At 40.6% G+C, this 20488-nt stretch overlaps 1 protein-coding gene, 2 long non-coding RNA genes and 1 pseudogene across 3 annotated transcripts; 2 read left to right on the top strand and 2 right to left on the bottom strand.

Annotated features, from left to right (window-relative positions):
* Positions 1 to 826: 826 nt before the first annotated feature.
* LOC135617223 (probable xyloglucan endotransglucosylase/hydrolase protein 23) lies at positions 827 to 2125 on the bottom strand. Its single transcript, XM_065117241.1, has 3 exons — positions 1694 to 2125; positions 1412 to 1605; positions 827 to 1320 (listed from the first exon to the last, which is right to left on the bottom strand). Exons 1-3 carry the CDS (start codon positions 2123 to 2125, stop codon positions 939 to 941), a joined length of 1008 nt encoding a protein of 335 aa, XP_064973313.1. The 3' UTR covers positions 827 to 938.
* Positions 1865 to 2857, top strand: LOC135617228 (uncharacterized). The gene is made up of 2 exons (XR_010488653.1): positions 1865 to 2005; positions 2098 to 2857. It is a non-coding gene; the product is annotated as an uncharacterized LOC135617228 (long non-coding RNA).
* A 1440-nt stretch (positions 2858 to 4297) lies between these two features.
* Positions 4298 to 19773, bottom strand: LOC135617231 (uncharacterized). The gene is made up of 3 exons (XR_010488654.1): positions 19636 to 19773; positions 18925 to 19058; positions 4298 to 4695 (listed from the first exon to the last, which is right to left on the bottom strand). It is a non-coding gene; the product is annotated as an uncharacterized LOC135617231 (long non-coding RNA).
* Positions 14547 to 16700, top strand: LOC135617220 (RING-H2 finger protein ATL43-like; annotated as a pseudogene).
* Positions 19774 to 20488: the final 715 nt, after the last annotated feature.

Below are 20488 nucleotides of genomic sequence, written 5' to 3'. Positions count from 1 at the left end.
ATTTGGTGTTGTTAGCTTAGAGAGGTTCTCTGACATGCTCTTTGTATGCTAACCAACTCAAGTTTGTCTGTCCTAATGAAACATCAGAAATATTTGATTATCCAAATTTGTTTCTTTCAAGTCGTATCCTTTTTATGAATGTGGAACTAATAGAATAGTTGTTCATGTTACATCATGTTGTCTTAGGTTGGGAAACAGATGCCCATGTATCTGTAGTAGAATATAATTATTAATATGATTTTTTTAGCAAGCATTAGTATGATTGGCTTGCTTTTTAAACAGAGGTGGATGTGAAATCATTTTTGTCCTACATGGGCGTGATGATAATTGACCTAACCAGGATGAGAACAAGAGTCTATAGGAAGCCATTCTAGATAGCATTTTTATAAAGTTACAGTCATGGATTATCACTGATGTTAATGACAAAGAGCCATCAGAAGTAAAAGCTCCTTTAGTTGTCATTAACATTCGCAGTATCTATTGCAAAAAAAAAAAAAAAAATTATAGAAGACCATCAAGAAAAGAAAGTTGCATCTGAAAATAGAGGTAGCAAATCAAACAAGCAAGTTTGTTGGACAGAAACTTAAAAGATATAATGAGGAGTCAGATATTGTGAAGATATGTTTGCATGCATCGGTAGCTCTGTTGGTTGTAGATGCATTACTTGAGTTTTATAATTGTTTTCCTTTCTTGAGTCTAGGTTTATGATGCTTTAAACGTTAGCTTCAATTTTGTTTAATACTGTGGAGAATTTTTAGTTAGAATTTAAGTAAAAGGACTGCTTGATCAACAGAGAGAGAGAGAGAGAGCGAGAGAGAGAGAGAGAGACAGAGAGACTAGTATATTGCTTATTCGAAAACAGCATCTAGAGAATGTATTTTGGTATGCGTACAAAATGAACCAAAGAATGATCTAATCCTCGTGTTTGTCTATTCTCTTCAAGCTATGGAGCACTCTGGAGGCAGGCCCTGAGGAAACCGGTTGACGTCGTTGCAGTAGTTGTAGATCATGTAGTTCTTCTGCGCCCATCTCATCCTCGCATGGCTCGCGGAATCCAGCTCTTGGTTCCACCACCCACTCTTGGCAGGCGTGCAGCTGGACCTACCGGAAGCCTTAATGCATGCATTGGCATTAAAATTCCTGTAGGAGGCGACGAAGGGTGCCTTCGTCCAATCGGTCTTGATGAGCCCTCCTCTGGTAGCCCAGTCCTCAGCGTTCCAGAGGCTGGAGTAGATCCTCATGGGTTGGTTCTTGGGAAATGCAATGCCCCTCGATTCCAGGTTCTTGAAGTCTCTGATGGGAGTGCCATCAACCATGAAGCTGAGACCATCACAAGCCAGCGGTAAGATTCAATTTCATGTCTCACCTGTGGTAAGTTCGTTTTACCGCATACAGAATTTTGAGGTCTTACATGATGTGTCTTGGGTTCCAGAGGATGGAGTAGGTGTGGAAATCCTTGGTGGGATCAAACCAGAGCTTGAACTGCATCTCCCTGTTCCCCTTCCCCTGGGTGAACACATTGGTGTGCAGAGTGTAAGGGTCTCCGCTGAGATTCCCGAGGAACTCGAAGTCGATCTCGTCATGAGTCGGTCCTTGCGAAGACAACTGCAATAACAAATCAGGCCGAGCTTAAGGCATCAGCTCCGGCAACTAGAGCCATGAAAGCGAAGGCATGTCTGGGGGAAGAGCTTACGTAGTAGGCGGTGACAGTGCCGGCAGAGTTCCCGGGCACGAGTTTGATCTGCATGTCGATCTTGCCGAAGAGATACTCGTTCTTGGACTGGAAGCCGGAGCCGGAGGCCTTGTCGAGGGAGAGGGTAAGGAGGTGACCATTGTTGAGGATCTTGGCACGGCCGTCGCCCCAGGTGATGTCGAAGTCCTGGTAGAAGTTACCAGCGGAGGCAACGGCGACCAAGGAGCAAGCCAGCAAAAAAAACCTCATTGCCATGGTATGCAATAGCAGAAACGTTAACAAGCTTCGTAGGAGGGGGAAGCAGATGACGATGTAAGCAATGGGGTTTGGGGCGTTATATATAGCAGATGAGATGGTGGCGTTGCTGTATGCTAAATAATAATCTATGGGTTGGCAATGTGCAGGAGACGCGGGGTCGGCGGACGCGGCCATGGTGCTGCTGTCTCAAGTGGTGGAGCGGCGTCGGACGAAAGCCTCGTGATCATGGTCCACTAAAGCGGGCGGCTCCTCCGATATTTGAATGCGACTGGCCAGGTGGCGTCATCAGGTACGATGCAATCCCCACAAAGCTCATTTTTCTTCTTTTATAGCGTGCATGGCAAGCACTACAACAATGTGAAGTTACGTTTCACCACCGGTTTATATGTTGCCCTTGCACTTAGAGCAGTTGGGACCCATGGTCCCGGCCGTCCGTTCAATCACAAGGCCAGTAGCGTCGGCGGGTGCAGAGTAGAAGGGTTGGGTGAGAGGAGAGACATCGGGGTGGCTGGATTTTCCAGCTGTTGTTAGAGTGTCGTTTTTAGAGACCGACGTTGACCGTGACGCGTTGTGATCATGCCGTTGTCGGGCGATAAGGAAGTGACGAGGGGGTTTCCAACTAAAGGAGTTGCCTCCATGGAGAGGAAACTTTAGAACGTTGCCGTGCATTCATGAGCTTCGTTCTGCGATCTCAAGCCGCATCAAGGCATGGCCGGATGGTATGTATTAAGCTATGACGCCGAGTGCGTTTAGGCTGTCATGGGTGAGTTATATTTTGCTTGCCTTCCTAATCAATGCGGAAAAGATCCTTCGGCCCGCTCTCCCTTGTAATTTGGCAGGCTCTAATTCCTTTTGGTAGTGCGGATTAGAACATGCAGATTTTCATCTCGAGTCACATTTTGATCATATTACCTTCTTACTTGAAGAAAACTTAATGAGTTCTCTTTCAGGTTTTGAATAGCATAATCATCAAATAAAATGCAATGTAACGTGTTTTAATCATTAATACGTCAAAACTTTTTATCCTTTAAAACCTGAATCATTAGTCCACAGACCATTTTGGAGGCATAACAGATAACTTTAATCATAAAAAAGAAATAAGCCGAGTAATATAAAGTTTGGTTTCTATATCTTTTTTATCAAGAGAATTTGATAAAGTGACCAATGATTTTTAAATATATAAAGATTTTTCATACTTTTATCTATGTTTTTTCTCTATTGTTGGTCGTTGAAGTGACATTAATTTGTATTTTAAGGTTTGTTTCTTGAAATAGATTGTCAGAAATCGAATAATTATAAGTTTGGGTCAATCTTATCAAGATTAATGCATATCAGGTCACACGTCAATTTAGTTATGGTCCAAACCTGTAACCTGACTCTTCCTATATTTAATTATATGAAATTATCTTTTTATTTTGTATCTTTTTATTTTGTACATAAATATTTTCAAATGGATGTTGATAAGACCGGACTTTTATTATTTAGGGGTTTTGCCCCTAAGTTTTTTTTTTAACGACGACACAATCATTAATAACATAAATAAGTACATTATTAGAAACTGTTATGTAACTTATCTGAGACATAAAAATGTGAATATTAAGTTTACCATGATTTAGAGTTTCCTTCACTTTCCCAAATTAGGTTAGCTTAACAGTCAGACTTACGATGCACTCTAAGTTATAAGTTGTTCCCATCAACTAGGGTGATTTGTATTTGTTATCATTGGTACTTTGGAAAAAGTCACCTTCCGTTATTGTAGGCTATATATGTGACTCTTTACATAAATCCACCCTAGATTTCTTGCTTTTTCATTGCAAGTTAAAATTGTTTAGAACCTCTACCACCTTGAACTAATCCATCAAATTAGGCATCTTTAGATGCATATTTACTTTCATACAAATAAAAAAACATTTGAAAGAGAAAAAGGTGTATTCAGCTGACCTAATAACATAGTCTGATCGATTTAGGTTTTATACTGGACGAAGCTCGAACTGACGAGGTCTAATCCTTCAGTAAATTCTAGATATGATGATATGATAGCCCACGTACAACTGCGAAGCTCATGGGCGAACATCTATACTGAGAGCCACATGGTGTTCAACGTGATAACATGTCATTTCTTGAACATTCGAATTATATGTCTCACCCATAGTACCTTCAAAACTTTGCAAATTTATTATCATCTCAGAATGAATGATGATAATATATTTGATACTTGTAAATTTCACTCTTAGATCCGGTGAAATTTGATTACGATATTTATTTGTCTACTCATATGATCCAAACCTAATAAGTCTCTTAAGCCAACGTTATAAGATCCGACAGGTGCAAATATGTCTGGCGTGATAGATATTTGTTTGCACCATCGTGATAGTGCCAATCATAATATATCCACAACAAAAAGAAAACGCCTTCTCAGTAGAAGAAGGCCATGGCTGGTGTCCGATCGATTCAGCCAACCTAGCTGAAAACGACGATCCACCTCCATGTGATGGGGGAGGACCCCCATAGTCATGGACTGTGCGCAAACACCGTCGTTGGATCTGAGGCCCAAGCAGGACCGCCTGATATCTCGAGAAAAATCTCATGGCGCCATGACAAGATGTTGTCGGATGTGCGGCCACCGCCCGGTCTTGTAAACTTGTAGGGTCCCGCTACTCTTTTCCCAAGCCACCGGTTCACAAAGAGCCGCGCTGTCACCAGCATTGCTATCTTTACTGTTTCTTCTTTAAGGCATTCAATTCCTGATATTGGAATTGATGGAAGAAGAAGAAGAAGAAGAGTGATAGTGTCGGCCATGGTTCAATAAATAACAAATGATAAGCTTTTATTTTAAAGATTTTTTTTAATTACAAAAAGGGTAGGGGGAATGTTTTGCTTCTATGCAAAATCCCCCTACACTAAAAGGATCAATATATGGGGATGGTTGACCCTGTTGGCTAAACCTGTGCCGACGTATTCGGTGGGACCCGGGAAAGGGGAGCTGTTCCCCTGTAGCCCCTTGGATCCATCAACTGGTTAAGACGAATAAACGCAAACCACTTAATCAGTCAAAAAGGGTTTCATGCTATCCCTGACCGATGTGACGTATCATTGCACTTCATGATTGAATATTTTATATTATATATATATATATATATATATATGCTTAACTAGTAATGTGGTGTTTCCGGTAAAATCATGCAATACTAGCTACATAAATCATTTCGTATGAAATAAGTTGTTAGCATGTACAGTGAGTAATAGTATAACAAGCTGGCCGCGGATGGATCATGGAGGCTCATGTCGTGGGTATGTGTGATAAATTGGCAAAACAAATTTTCTTTATGATCTGCCTGCGTGCAAGTACATGGAATTAGGTGAGTCTCTCATGGCAAGGATTATGTCCTCACATGCGAGCCACTGTCTTCACCTACCGAGAGCCTAATGCATAGCTTCGTGGAGTTAATCCTATCTGCTTGCTGCTACAATTGGGGGAATGATACGGATGCTAGTAAAGGTAGCCTCGTCGGTTTCCTACTTGTCCCTCCCCACCACCAGCTCTCTCTCTCTCTCTCTCTCTCTCCATGCTCGTCCGGAAGCCGAGATAGATTCATTGATCCGCGTACTGGACCCACCGAACTCGTAATGTTGATTTGATTTGACTTATTCTTACTTCGTTGACACGAGGATCGGGTGGCGTGAACGTAAAGGACACCAGAGTTATATAGGGAATTTTGCTACCTTCACTCTCTCTCTCTCTCTCTGTGTTTCTTCACCCTTTGCTTTTATACTGCTTCAACGGTTCTACTGTGCATTCACCGTGGGATTTGTCTGCTTCCATGCTTGCATTGATGATCTGGAAGCTGAATGCGTGATCACTGGTCAGCCAAACGTCACCTTGATTAATTGCTTCTTGTCACACACTATCGCTGCACCCACTTGACCCAGCTTTACTCTATTTTCTTCTGTCTATGGATATTGTACATGCCAATATGCTCGCTCATGCACAAATCACCCTATAATACGCTCAACTTGGCTTATTATTACCGGTGAGAAACAAACATATCATTATTTTTTCATTTTTCTGATAAAAATATTAATTGATAAACTAATATTACATTATGTTTCGACAAAAATTATGACTGATATCAATACGATCGGATTACGTGGTCGATGAACCGATTCGATATGATCAACATATGTTCCACGTGATCGATACATCATTTTCACATGATGACATGTCAGCTTTATATAGCTGACCAATGGGCTCCACATGTTCGATATGATGAAGTCACATAGCTAACTATTCATCATCGTCTCAACATCTTACAAACTCCTTTCGAGGAAAAGTTTTCGATGATTGTCATGCAAGGGATAGTTATGTAACCCTAAATTCAACATAGGCTACTGACAATTACGATTGAACTTCACGCCCCTAATACTGCGTGAATCACGAAATAAACCAATGTAACAATCCTAAACACCCACTATAAAAGGGGGTGTGTAAGCACGTCCTAAGATAGTACGATTGAAGTTTGACTAGATTGCTAACTTAAACTTCAGAGGAAAATTATCAAAAGTGCCATTGACAGTTTTGCATGGTTTCCACACTACTTGGAAGAGTTTATCTTGAGATTGACTCGAGAAAGGAACGAAGTTGGATTTGAATCAACATCTAGCTCAAACAATCGAAAAATATCCTAACACATTGGCATAAGGTCATGACACATAAGTAATCTTTAGATACATTATACTATCTAATGAACCCAATATGATAATCAAATCCTAGTTCTAGTGGATGATGATTTCACACCAATAGGATGGTTCATTCGACCACAACGATAACTAGTGATTCCCAACATCAATGTGACCCCAATGTTTGTATGAACCATTGCTCCATAATCGTAAACATTTCATAATTTGGTGTATGACCTCGAAGCTCTACGATGATCAACTACTTTGCTTAATCATTAACCATTTTCAAAATTAACTCTTCATTATAATAGTCACCTTGATGTATCTCAAGTACATGCTTTACTCTATCTAATAAAATAAACTCTCTTATAATTCTCGAAACTTCTAATCAATTTAAGCATTATATAGATCCTTGTCGGACACGCCTTTGGCATAATTTTTGAAGGATTATCCGTATTTTTTTATTATTTTCTCGACACCTAATCCGTGACAAGATCGGAAGTTAGACATAAGTTAGATCCAAGTATTATCAAAATCTAACTTATAATATATAATCTAAAAAAGAGGTTGAATTACTAATAAGTGGACATGGATAAGTCATTTGTATCCGTATCTAATGACTACTATTTATATAGCAATGGGTTTATACATAACCATTAATTTCAGACGTTTTAGTTGTACACAACAGCACACCCTGAGATGAAGCCACATCTCAGACCAAATATAGTCGAGCATGTAAGAAATTTTGATGAAGCCAACTTGTGTTTCTAAATCATTGTAATAGAAACACAATAAAACAAATGCGGAAACGAAATAGCGTACCTCCAGTCATTGTCGCCAAGAATTTCTGCAGAGGTTTCTTCTTGAACTTTGGTTCTTCTCGGCTCAGAACTCTCACTTTAGATGGTGTAGGAAAGCCTTTCGCTTCAAAGAGATGATTGAGCCAAGGGACCAAAATCCTCATGTATATATAGATGTTCTCCCATCAAGAACATTTATCATCACCAAATCATAACGTTCAAGAATTAATTCAGATTTGTAACGTTTGGACCATAATGAAGAACTTTAATAATATTAAATATTTAATTTAATAATAACGGTTTCATGTTTAAAGAATAAAAAACTGAAATCATTTAAACCATAATTAATGAAGAAATTCATGATAATCAATTATGAATCTTAATGATAACAGTTATATTATTATTAAATTAGATATTTAATAATAACGGTTACATTCTCCCACTTGGTCCATACGTCTATCTTAATAATTTGAATTAATTTTTCTTGAACAACTTTCTTAAGAAATAAATACACGAATCATAGCGATAAGTCCTCTAAAAGCGAGTATTATCATCCATGTATCACGATGTATTTAGTTTCTTAATCTTAATATGGTAATATTACTTAATGAATAAACCTTATGTTTATTCTTGGTCCAGCAACAATATATTTTCTCAAAATAATATGCGCATGAATGAGAAAATTTCACAATATATATAAGAGTTTCAATATCATTACAAAGTGGAACCAAGTCCTATTTTCTCTACATGATCCTTGAATTTCAAAGGTGGCATGCCTTTAGTCAAAGGATCAGCAATCATCAATTCAGTGCTAATATGTTCAATGATCACTTTCTTTTCCTTTACACGTTCTCTTATGGCTAGATACTTAATGTCGATGTGTTTACTTCGACTTCCACTTTTATTGTTTTTAGCCATAAAGACAGCAGCTGAATTGTCACAGAAAATTCTTAATGGCCTAGAAATAGAATCCATGATTCTAAGCCCAAAAATGAAACTCTTAAGCCATACACCATGTGAAGTAGCCTCAAAGCAGGAGACAAACTCAGCTTCAATGGTAGAAGTAGCAGTCAAGGTCTGCTTAGCGCTTCTCCAAGAAATAGCTCCACCGGCCATCATAAAAATATATCCTGATGTTGATTTACGAGAATCAACACAACCGGCGAAGTCTGAATCTGAGTAACCAATCACATCCAGATTGTCTGTATGTCTATACATAAGCATGTAATCTTTGGTTCCTTGTAGATACCTCATCACTTTCTTTGCAGCTCTCCAGTGGTCCATACCTGGATTACTCTGATATCGACCTAGCATCCCCACAATAAATGCAATATCAGGTCTAGTACAGACCTGAGCATACATAAGGCTTCCTACGACAAAAGCATATGGGATGTTTTTCATTGATTCCCTTTCAAAATTGTTCTTTGGGCATTGGTTCAAATTGAACCTATCACCTTTCACAATGGGAGCAACACTTGGTGAACAATCCTTCATCCGAAATCTTTCTAAAAGTTTATCAATATAGGTTTCTTGTGATAGACCTAAAATGCCTCGAGGTCTATCTCTATAGATCTTAATGCCAATGACATAAGATGCTTCACCCATATCCTTCATGTCAAAATTTTTAGAAAGAAATTGTTTCACCTCATGCAGCAAATCCTTATCATTGGTTGCAAGCAAAATATCATCTACGTATAAAACAAGGAAACATATTTTACTCCCACTAACCTTCTGGTATATGCATTGATCCATGAGATTTTCAACAAATCCGAATGAAGAAATCACTTCATGAAATTTAAAATACCATTGGCGGGAGGCTTGTTTTAAGCCGTATATAGACTTTCTAAGCTTGCAAACCAAGTGCTCACCAACACTAGAGGAGAAACCTTCAGGTTGTTTCATATAAACCTCTTCCTCTATATCTCCATTAAGAAATGCTGTTTTCACATCCATTTGTTGCAACTCAAGGTCAAAATGAGCAACTAATGCTAAAATAATACGCAGAGAATCTTTCTTAGATACAGGAGAAAATGTCTCCGTATAATCGATTCCCTCTTTTTGAGTAAATCCCTTTGCAACAAGTCTTGCCTTGTATCTCTCAATGTTGCCTAACGAATCTTTCTTAGTTTTAAAGACCCATTTGCAACCAATGGCCTTTCCTTCATTAGGCAACTCTACAAGATCCCAGACTCCATTGCTCATCATGGAATTCATCTCTTCTTTCATAGCATCATGCCATAAATTTGACTTTTTGCAACTCATGGCTTGTGAAAATGTTTCAGGATCATTTTTGGCTCCAATATTATAGTCAGATTCTTGTAGATATACAACATAATCACTAGGAATTGCTGATCTTTTATTTCTAGTAGATCTTCTTAATGTTGTACCAATGGTTCCTTGAGGAACTTGTGGTTCAACTAGTTGTTCAGGAGCTTGTTGTAATTCCTGAACTGTTTGATCTATTAGAATATTATCAGCAACTTGTGGAATTTCAATGATTGGTTGTTCAGCACTAGTTTGTACTTGAGGAGTGCTATAAACTATAACCAATCTATCAGTTGATGTGGAAGGTTGAGATTCTATATGATCATGTGCGGAAACTATGTTCCTGAAATGATCGCTCCCACTAATCACATCATCCTTAAGAAATTTAGCGTTTCTTGATTCCATAATCCTAGTTGTGTGAGATGGACAATAGAACCTGTAACCTTTGGACTTTTCGGCATATCCAATGAAATACCCACTAACAGTCCTCGGGTCCAGTTTCTTCTCTTGTGGATTATATATCCTGACTTCAGACGGACATCCCCAAACGCGCATATGTCGCAAACTCGGTTTCCAACCTTTCCATAATTCAAATGGTGTCTTTTGGACAGCCTTGGTTGGAACTCGGTTTAATATATACACAGCCGTCTTTAGTGCTTCAGTCCACAAATATTTAGGAAGATTGGAGTTGCTAAGCATACTCCGCACCATGTCTAATAATGTTCGGTTTCTTCTTTCTGCAACACCATTCTGGTTTGGAGAACCAGGCATATTGTATTGGGCAATAATCCCATGTTCTTGAAGAAACTTAGCAAAAGGACCAGATGCTTGTCCATTTTCAGTATATCTACCATAATATTCTCCACCCCTTATCTGATCTCACAATTTTAATTTGCTTACCACATTGGTTCTCAACTTCAGCCTTAAAGACTTTGAAGGCATCCAATGCTTCATTTTTATTATGAAGCAAATATATATACATATATCGTGAGTAATCATCTATAAAGGAGATGAAGTATTTCTGACCATGTATGTCCATGTCTGGACAACATATATCAGTATGAATTATTTCTAATAAGTCTGAACTCCTATTAGCACCCATTTTGGACTTATTGGTCTGTTTTCCTTTAATACAGTCCACACAAGTCTTAAAATTAGTAAAATCAAGAGTACTAAGTACCCCATCTTTAACTAATCTCTTAATTCTCTCTATGGAGATATGTCCTAATCTCCGATGCCATAATATAGAAGAGTCCTCATTAATATTACACCTCTTAATGCCAGCGTGAACATGCATTGAACCTTGAGTATTATCATTTTGTAATAAAATACGGTAAAGACCGTCAGACAAAATACCATTCCCAACACAATCAGATTTGAATAATAAACGAAATGATGTGTCTTTAAAATTAAAGGAATATCCAAATGGTACGAGTCTGGAAACAGAAATTAAGTTTCGTGAGAAACTTGGTACATAAAAGGTTCTTTCCAATTTTAAAACAAAACCACTACTTAAAGTTAAAATGCATGTTCCAATTGCTTCCACATATGAGCCCATCTTATTTCCTGATAAGATGCTTTGCTCACTTCCCACTGGCTTCCTTAGGTTTTGCATACCCTGCAAAGAGTTTGCAATATGGATTGTTGATCCAGAGTCAATCCACCAGGTGTTAATATTAACATTGACCATATTAGATTCATAACATACATATGAGGTTGGTTTACCTTTCTTTTCAAGCCATTGTTGGAATTTCGTACATTCCTTCTTCATGTGTCCCTTTCTTTTACAAAAGAAACACCTTGCTTCTTTCTTGATATCAGCTTGGGGTGGTATTTTACCTTTTCCCTGCTGATAAGCTTTTTGATTGGCTTGATGTTTGTCAGTTTTGTTCTTCCCTCGAGTGGTTACCATCAATGCACTTTCACCCAATTCCATTACTAGCCTCTCTTCTTCTTGAACACACATGGTCATTAATTCATTAATTGACCATTTGTCCTTATGTGTATTGTATGAAATTTTAAAAGGGCTATATTGAGGTGGAAGGGTGTTCAGAATATAGTGCACCAGGAAGGATTCTGACATATTAACCTCAAGTTTCTTAAGTTGAGCCGTAATATCTCGCATTTGCATTATGTGCTCACGCACACCCTTTATGTTGGTGAGTCTAAGTGATGAAAATTTCATAATAAGGGTGCTTGCTAGTGCCTTATCCGAAGTGATGAATTGTTCATCGATAGCCTTTAGCAAGTCTCGGACATTTTCATGCTGGTCAACAGAACCACGTATGCCAGCAGTTATCTTAGTTTTGATAAACATCACGCTGAGCCGATTGGATCGCTCCCATCGCTCATATAATGCGATCTCAGTTAGAGTGCTGGTATCAGTGACTATAGGTGGTTCGTCTTTTCTAATAGCATAATCAATATCCATCCACCCTAAATGGAGGAGAACCCTCTCCTTCCATATCTTATAGTTATCACCACTAAGTTCGAGAATATCACATCGAATATCAGAGAAATTAATAGTTTGAGAAACTGCATAAAATCAAACATGCTTATGTCAAAATTTGAAGCCTAATAGACTAAATTACATGTTTTACCAATGTGAAACATGCCAAAAATATGAATCTCATGACATAAAAATTGCTTGTGGGCTAAATTCTTAATTCAAATAGATTCATATGGTCTTTATGATAAAACTATCAAATTATATTCCAATTCATAATCCCTGTGGGTAAATTATGAAAATAATCTGATATTTTATCCTGATTAATTATATTAAATATAATAAAAGATCCTGTGGGATAACAATTATTATACGAAATATAATCAATCACAATATGATGTCTAATTACTTATGTGATCCTTATTTTAACTTTATATATAATTTTAATTAATTAAGGATGCTGTGGCTAATTCTTAATTAATTAAGATTATATGGATCACTAGACATTTTAAACATAAAAAATTTGCTCATAAACATAATTTAATAGAACTAAATATGCATACGTAATATGAGCATTTTACCAACTAAAATGTTGAAAATGATATTTCCTCATGATTTTCAACAAAATATATCAACAAGTTTCCAAGAAGAAACCAAAATCAATTCATTTTCATGGCATAAAAATGAAAACTTTTTCATATCAATGCAGAGGTCATTCGGCTCTGATACCAAATGTAAGAAATTTTGATGAAGCCAACTTGTGTTTCTAAATCATTGTAATAGAAACACAATAAAACAAATGCGGAAACGAAATAGTGTACCTCTAGTTATTGTCGCCAAGAATTTCTGCAGAGGTTTCTTCTTGAACTTTGGTTCTTCTCGGCTCAGAACTCTCACTTTAGATGGTGTAGGAAAGCCTTTCGCTTCAAAGAGATGATTGAGCCAAGGGACCAAAATCCTCATGTATATATAGATGTTCTCCCATCAAGAACATTTATCATCACCAAATCATAACGTTCAAGAATTAATTTAGATTTGTAATGTTTGGACCATAATGAAGAACTTTAATAATATTAAATATTTAATTTAATAATAACGGTTTCATGTTTAAAGAATAAAAAACTGAAATCATTTAAACCATAATTAATGAAGAAATTCATGATAATCAATTATGAATCTTAATGATAACAGTTATATTATTATTAAATTAGATATTTAATAATTTAGATCCAAGTATTATCAAAATCTAACTTATAATATATAATCTAAAAAAGAGGTTGAATTACTAATAAGTGGACATGGATAAGTCATTTGTATCCGTATCTAATGACTACTATTTATATAGCAATGGGTTTATACATAACCATTAATTTCAGACGTTTTAGTTGTACACAACAGCACACCCTGAGATGAAGCCACATCTCAGACCAAATATAGTCGAGCATCCCAAGTGGCCAATTTCAAGGAAAAAACCAATGTATATTTAGTCCCTAAACTCTTTGAAACCCCCCTATCATTTCCATTTCGAAAAAGAAAACATATTCTCCCTAAAATTGTGGTCAATGTAGGTCACAGTCTTTGAAAGGAATGCAACCTGTCCTATTCCTTGAAATTTGAGGTGACAACTAACGTGCAAAACCGTCCTGCTGGCTTCCTCAACCCCACCCCGACGCATTTCACGAATCAAATCGTAATCATTCAACAAGACCCAACCAACAAATTTGACTGATGTGACTGCATAAACCAAACATCAGTGAAGTCTCTGAGACGAGTAGAGAGAGAGAGAGAGAGCTGAAAACAAATAGACAGCATCCTTCCAGATCTCTGCTTCGCAGCATCCAAAACTTTCTATTCCCACACTAGTTAGATTAAACAGCCAATGACGACGCGCAGGCACATTATCGCTAGTGAAACCCCCCCATCAGTTGTTGGGGTGGGTGAATGCAATTCGATAACATATTTCTTCGTCCCCCGGATTCTTATTTCTTCCGACCCCTAGGATGATAAATGCCAAGGACTCATCGACTAGTGTTGAGCTCCAACTCCTAATAATTAAGGAGTTCACGTGCACTGCCCGGGCGCCATTCTTTTAATGCCTGCATTTAAGAAACGCTCGGCGCGCACTTCGCTCCCCCCTCAAAATTGCCATCACACTTTCACCAGTCATCACCACCCTCCACCTGTACTCTGGTAATTCAACATCTACCCAACCCAGCCAGTTCATATCACACTTTGCCCCCAATTCAGCATGTAATTTAATTGATGTGATCACCGATCTAATTAGATCGATGAGGAGGTAAGGACAAAAGAGTAATTTCGACGGCCACTGAAGTCCTTCAATGCCTTTTTAATGCTCGAAACAGGGGTAGTGTCTGCGGACGTCTCTGCTCCCCTCTCAGGTGGCGGTGTCCCGACATCAGCGGTGGCGCTTACCGGGTTCGTAGGGCTGCCTCGGCGCACGCTTTAGCAGGCGACGCACCGGTCCCCTACACTCACCGGCGAAACAGGACAATCAAAAAGCGAGGCCGGGCCCATTCGGTTATGAGATTGGAGGGGCCGATGGCCTTGTCGTCTTATCCTCCCCGCGCCACACTCGTCACCGACGGAGTCCCGTCACCGCCCTTCGTTATATCAACACACCATCACCGTCCCGCTTGGAAGGCACGCGAGACAATGTCGCTCCACCACCGCCAATTGGACCTCGTCACCCACCTCGTCCCGCGTCACCTCCTTACCGCGGCTGCCGACGACCTCGACGTCGGCGCCGCCCCTAGCCCTTCGCCCTCCTTCCACCCTTCCTCCTTCGTGGCCCCGTTCCGGCCTGGCATCGCCGTCATCGTTGGCGTGCTCACCATCATCTTCTCGCTCACCTTCCTCCTCCTCCTCTATGCCCGGCACTGCAAGCGCAGCGCTGCCTCCTACGGCGCCGGCAGGAGCGCCAATGGGGGGTTCCCGCCCTCCGCCTCCGAGCGGCGGCACTCCGGGGTGGATCGAGCGGTGGTCGAGTCGCTCCCGGTCTTCCGGTTCGGGTCGCTGCAGGGGCAGAAGGAGGGGCTAGAGTGCGCAGTGTGCCTGAGCCGGTTCGAGCCCACGGAGGCGCTCCGGTTACTGCCCAAGTGCCGCCACGGCTTCCACGTCGAATGCGTCGATACGTGGCTCGACGCCCACTCCACCTGCCCTCTCTGTCGCGTCCGCGTCGACCCGGAGGACGTCCTCCTCGTCCCCCGCCCGGTGCCGGAGTCCCACGGCGGGGGTGGCGGGGAGAAGACCGATACCAAGGGCGGCGGTGACGGGGCCACCACTGTCGCACCGAACCCCTTCGGGCGCAGGATATCCGGGCGGCACTCATCCGCCGGTGAGCGGTCGAGCGAGCCCCTCCAGATCGTGGTCCATCGGGCCGAACCGGCCGGAACGAGATGGAGGCGCTCGGCGGATTTACCCGGCTTCGGAAAACCCGGCGTCGACGCTGCCGTTGCCGGGGCGCCGAGGGTTCGGAAGGACAAGCTTCTGCCGACCGAAGCGACGGAGGACAGGGAGGCTTTCGAGCGGCGGCACAGCCACCGGATCGTGGTCTCGGATGTCGACTTCCGCCTGGACCGGTGGAGCGACCTCCGTCCGACGGATCTGCTCTTCCTGCGGAGGGAGATGATCATCACGGAGAGCGGGCGGTTCTCGGCGTCCAAGGCCGTTCGCGCCCTGTCGTCCTCGACCGCCCCCGGCGACGCCGATGCGGCCGCCTCCAGATGTGCGTCGGAGATCGCGGGGGTGCACCGAATGCCAAGCGGCAGGGCCAACCCCACCGGCGCTGGCGGAGCAAGGCGGGCAGCGGAGGAGGAGCGGACACTGAGGCGGTGGATGGGCTTCGCGGCGATGCGGACGGCGGCGCGGTCTGGGGAGGCGGGAGAGCGGGAACCGGCCGGAGACCTAAATCGACGATAACACCCTCGGACATTGTCGGTTATTTACGAACTGATACCACGGAGATTCCCGTTACGTGGGTGTGCCCACGGAGGAGAGACACGCCCAAAGATGCGGTGGTCACGTGACCGCCGTGGCGGGAGGTGGTCATTTTAACTCGCATCACGGGACTGGCGACGCCCTCTGACAGCAGCCTCGCATGTCTGCCGGGTGGAACTTGGAGGGAGCTTCCGATAACCCTCGACGAGGCGCCTCGGACGGCGGTGATACGTCTGTCGCGCTCGGGGAACGAGATCGGACGGTCAAGGGGATGGCGACGTGGGCTTTCCCCCCTTCCCTTTCTTTAGCGGACAGGAAAAGAAGTGGGCAGCGACACCGAACTCGGCAGCTGCGCTGGCGGCGCTTTTCGTGAGCGCGGCCGCGACCGTGAAGGAGGGTGCTCTCCACCTGACGCAGTTCCCTGACACGATATAAAGCTAAAAAAGAAATCGTATTATTGATGGCCAAATTCTCGCAATTGCCAGAACTGTCATACATTTGTCCTTTTTGTCTACTTTTTCGGCTGTGTTAGTTTTCCTAATTTGAAATAGGCCAATTCGCAATTATTTAAATAAAAATTGCGATTTGCAATTTTTTATTCGTATATGCTCATCTTAACAATCTATTTATCAGGTTACTATCCTTCTCCCTTCATCAATAGCTTCACTATCACGGATGTTTTGTCCTAATACATCCGGAGAAAAAGCTACTGTATACCACTACTAAATATGCTTCTAATCAGATGAACCTTTTTAATGATTAAAATAATAAATATCAGGGGTAAAGATGTTAAAAATATTTATGTGTCTAAGATAAGAAGAGATGAAATGGGAGGATGGTCTCGTATAGCTAAGTGTATATCACTCCTAAATATACTTCTAATTAGTTAAACCTTTTCAATGATTAAAATAATATATATTAAGAGTAAAAATGTTAAAAATATTTGTGTATGAGACAAGAAGAGATGGAATGAGGGATAGTCTTATAACGATTAAAAGAGTTGAGTTACATATACTATTTTTAGCCCATAATCCATAAGCCTTAGTTTTTAGATTAAATTAATATTTGACCTCATATATGTTAACAATTTGACTCAGACTAATCATTATAAAATTTTTAATTAAAAAGTTTTTCCTTTCAATCTCTAATTATTAAATTAAATTCTTTTTAACGAGAAAAGAATACCTGACACATTAGAATTTGACGCCTCCCTCGACATATATCATTTGACGTCTTCATCTCACTAATCTACAACGATTTATCCATAACTACAAGACTAATAAGATGGATCGTGCCATAATATCTTCTCGGCAAGGTCAATTCTATATCTTCTTAATCGATATAGCCTCATTTATATATCAGAGTAATATCTTGTGTACGTTGCCCTTTCCGTCGGAAAATATTTCTTTCTCCTACTATAAGTTCACTTTGTTATTACCACGATCCAAATTCGCGTTATGAGCCTCGAGGAAGCCATCTACTAATATTGCATGAGTGGTCGAGCTCTGATCGCATGTTTGGATTCTCTTGTCCCACTTATCACTCCTACTTGTAAGAAAAAAATCATCTCCGCTCCAAAATGCAGGATAGCTTTTTTACAAAGGCTTCTATGAGTTGAGCGTCAGATGGGACAATGCCTTCTTCGAAAATTAGGACTAAGAAACATATGGGTGATCATCCTAGGAGTCAATATCTGCAACCTCATATCAAGGGGAGGTGGCAGCTAAAGCCTTCTACAGAAAGTTGGATCCCATCTGTTGTTGCACAGAGCAGGCTTCACTTTTTGAGCTCTTACTAAAAATCCTATTAGTTTGCATTGAGGACAATCTACGAAATGAATTCACTTCTCACTTAGTGTCATTACCCTCAATAACGTGGAAACAAAATCTCTATATTCCTTTTCATACCTGTAGGAAGCATTCTTACATTTTACCTACTAAGAGAAACCAATGTTCTATCTATTTGTGATCTATACCTAAGAAACTAACATTGATATAATCCCTTCCGGTATGACTTTCTTCCAAAGTCAGAGAAGAGCTAAAGGAATCTCCAAATCAAAGAATCCAAGGCCATGGTGGTCTAAAGATCAGTTACTAGCAAGTCCAACTAGAATGTCAAAATATTGCTGGTATGATCTTTCAAGGCCTCCAACAAAAGTTGTTAACCATAGAGAACAAGCACTGCACCGAACAATTAATTCTGTGAACAATGAATAAGCAAAATTACAGCCGAACTAGCAAATATATTTCTACCAAGCTATGTGCAACCAATGGACAATCAACTTGCTAGGCGTGCCTACAGTCCTGAAATCGTCGGTTCTGACTCCACCAAATTTGGAACTAGAACTAAACTGGTTCCAATTCTGAAATCGCCGATTCCGGTTTCGAAACTGAAATCGTAAGTTTAGTTCCGGTTCTGATTCACTGATTTCAAATAAATAAATAAATAATAAAGTACTCTACCAAGATTCAAATCCAGATCAATAGACTTCCAAATCTAAAGTATTAACCACTGCTATATTATGAAACCTATTTATGTTAAATCTAGGAACCAGAACCGAACTATATGGCGATGGTTCCAATTCGATTTGGAACCACCGGACCATTGACCAGGTTCGTTTCCGATTTCGGCCTGGTTCGGTTTCAATTTGCACCGAACCACCATGGAGACCCTACAACTGGCTGCGTCAGATACTTGAGAGGGGCAAAGGACATAAAAGGATATTACGGAAAGAAAATTCAGCTACTGACAATGTACTGAAACTAAAAAGAAATACGGAATATGCCTATGCAGATCCAACCAAGAAAAAGAAAGGTTGAATTGCTTACCTTGATGAAATTGTTCGAGTCTATCATCTCTGCTTCTAGGAGTTTGAGCATGCATTGCCAGCGGCTCTTTACAAGATAATAAAAAGTAATTGGATGGCCATCTACCATCAACATCTGGTCTTCAGTGATATTGCCTGCCGAAGATTGTAACTCTAGCATTAGCAAGGTGAACAGTATGTTCAATTAGTGTTATATCGGAAAAGGAAGGCTCCACCATTGATCTCAATTTTGCTCATGTAATAGGTAAAGGAAAACACACATCATTAAAGGAAATCGTCATTATGTGATTTGTAGAAATCAGCATTCGTAGATAAGAGATGCATTATCATTTGAAGTAATCTATGCACACAATCAAGAGTATTCGAGAACCCTAAATCTTTGCAATTGCGAGGAAGCAATTGTCAGAAATGTCAATCCACGTCCACTTGCTTGCCCCAACTGTTTATTGAATCTACAACTCGAAAGGGCAAATCAGGCAACCACAATCCCTCTTTCTTGCGACAATTGCATCAGAATCGCTCAATTTGGCATCCACGCCCAAGTAAATCAAGAAAAGCCAGATCGACGAAGATCACAGAAAAGAAGTGTCAAGACGAAATGTATCACGCCAACGACAACCCTCCATCTCGAACTCCCAACCGAACAATCAGGGAAGGAAAGGGAAGTCACAGCGTGGAGCGAAAAGAATAGAAAAGAAGAGGAGGGACAGACCAGTACGAGTCGATCGAACTGCTTCGACTTGACGAGGATCGCATCGGCGACTCCGCCGTCGACCGCCCCCTCCGGTTCCTTCGCTCGTCAAGTTCGAGGTTTCCAGATCTGGTCTCGTTGATGTATATATGTACACACACGTAGTCGTTTTGGTTAACGGGTTGGCGCCCCAACTTAAAACCTATATGCAATGCGTGTTCCACCGTTGATTTAGACGACGATAGATCTGAGCGGTTCAACACGGCGGAACAAAGTGCCTGCGGGGCAAACTCCTCGCACGAATCGCGACCGTAGGACTGACGAAATCGCGCGAAATCAGACGGCTGGGATGAAGCCGACCGCGCCCCACCAGTACAGCAGATAATTTTGATCTAGTGACGTTCTGACCGTTGGATTCAATTTTGATGTAAGTAGGGCGGATATTTGTATTTATGAGATGGACTAAATATTCATTAATCAGATTTTAAAACTATAAATTGCATTATTATTATTATTATATTATTATTATTATGATCATTGTTATCATTTATAAATCTTATTGTGTCGACTAATTGGATAAATTCCCTTTCTACTTTACATTATATATATATATATATATATATATATATATATCCCATTAGGTTTGTGATGATCTTGGAATATGATGTTATGACTTGTGCTTTAACTTGCAATAAATCCCTATCATATTCTAATCATAAACTCAAGAAGTTTGTGGATCAAAATTGTGTTTCTGTCTCCCAACTTTAGCATTTGACCTACTAAGAAACTCAAAAGTCTCATGCAACAACTCCAGCACTTGAGCAGCTAATAATAAACCTCATTCAAGTTCAATAAGAGATGTGCAGAGCCAACC

Source organism: Musa acuminata, chromosome BXJ1-3, assembly GCF_036884655.1.
Source record: "Musa acuminata AAA Group cultivar baxijiao chromosome BXJ1-3, Cavendish_Baxijiao_AAA, whole genome shotgun sequence".
NCBI lineage: Eukaryota > Viridiplantae > Streptophyta > Magnoliopsida > Zingiberales > Musaceae > Musa > Musa acuminata.
The sequence above is the reverse complement of the archived record's forward strand: the minus strand, read 5'-3'. Positions and strand labels throughout refer to the sequence as shown.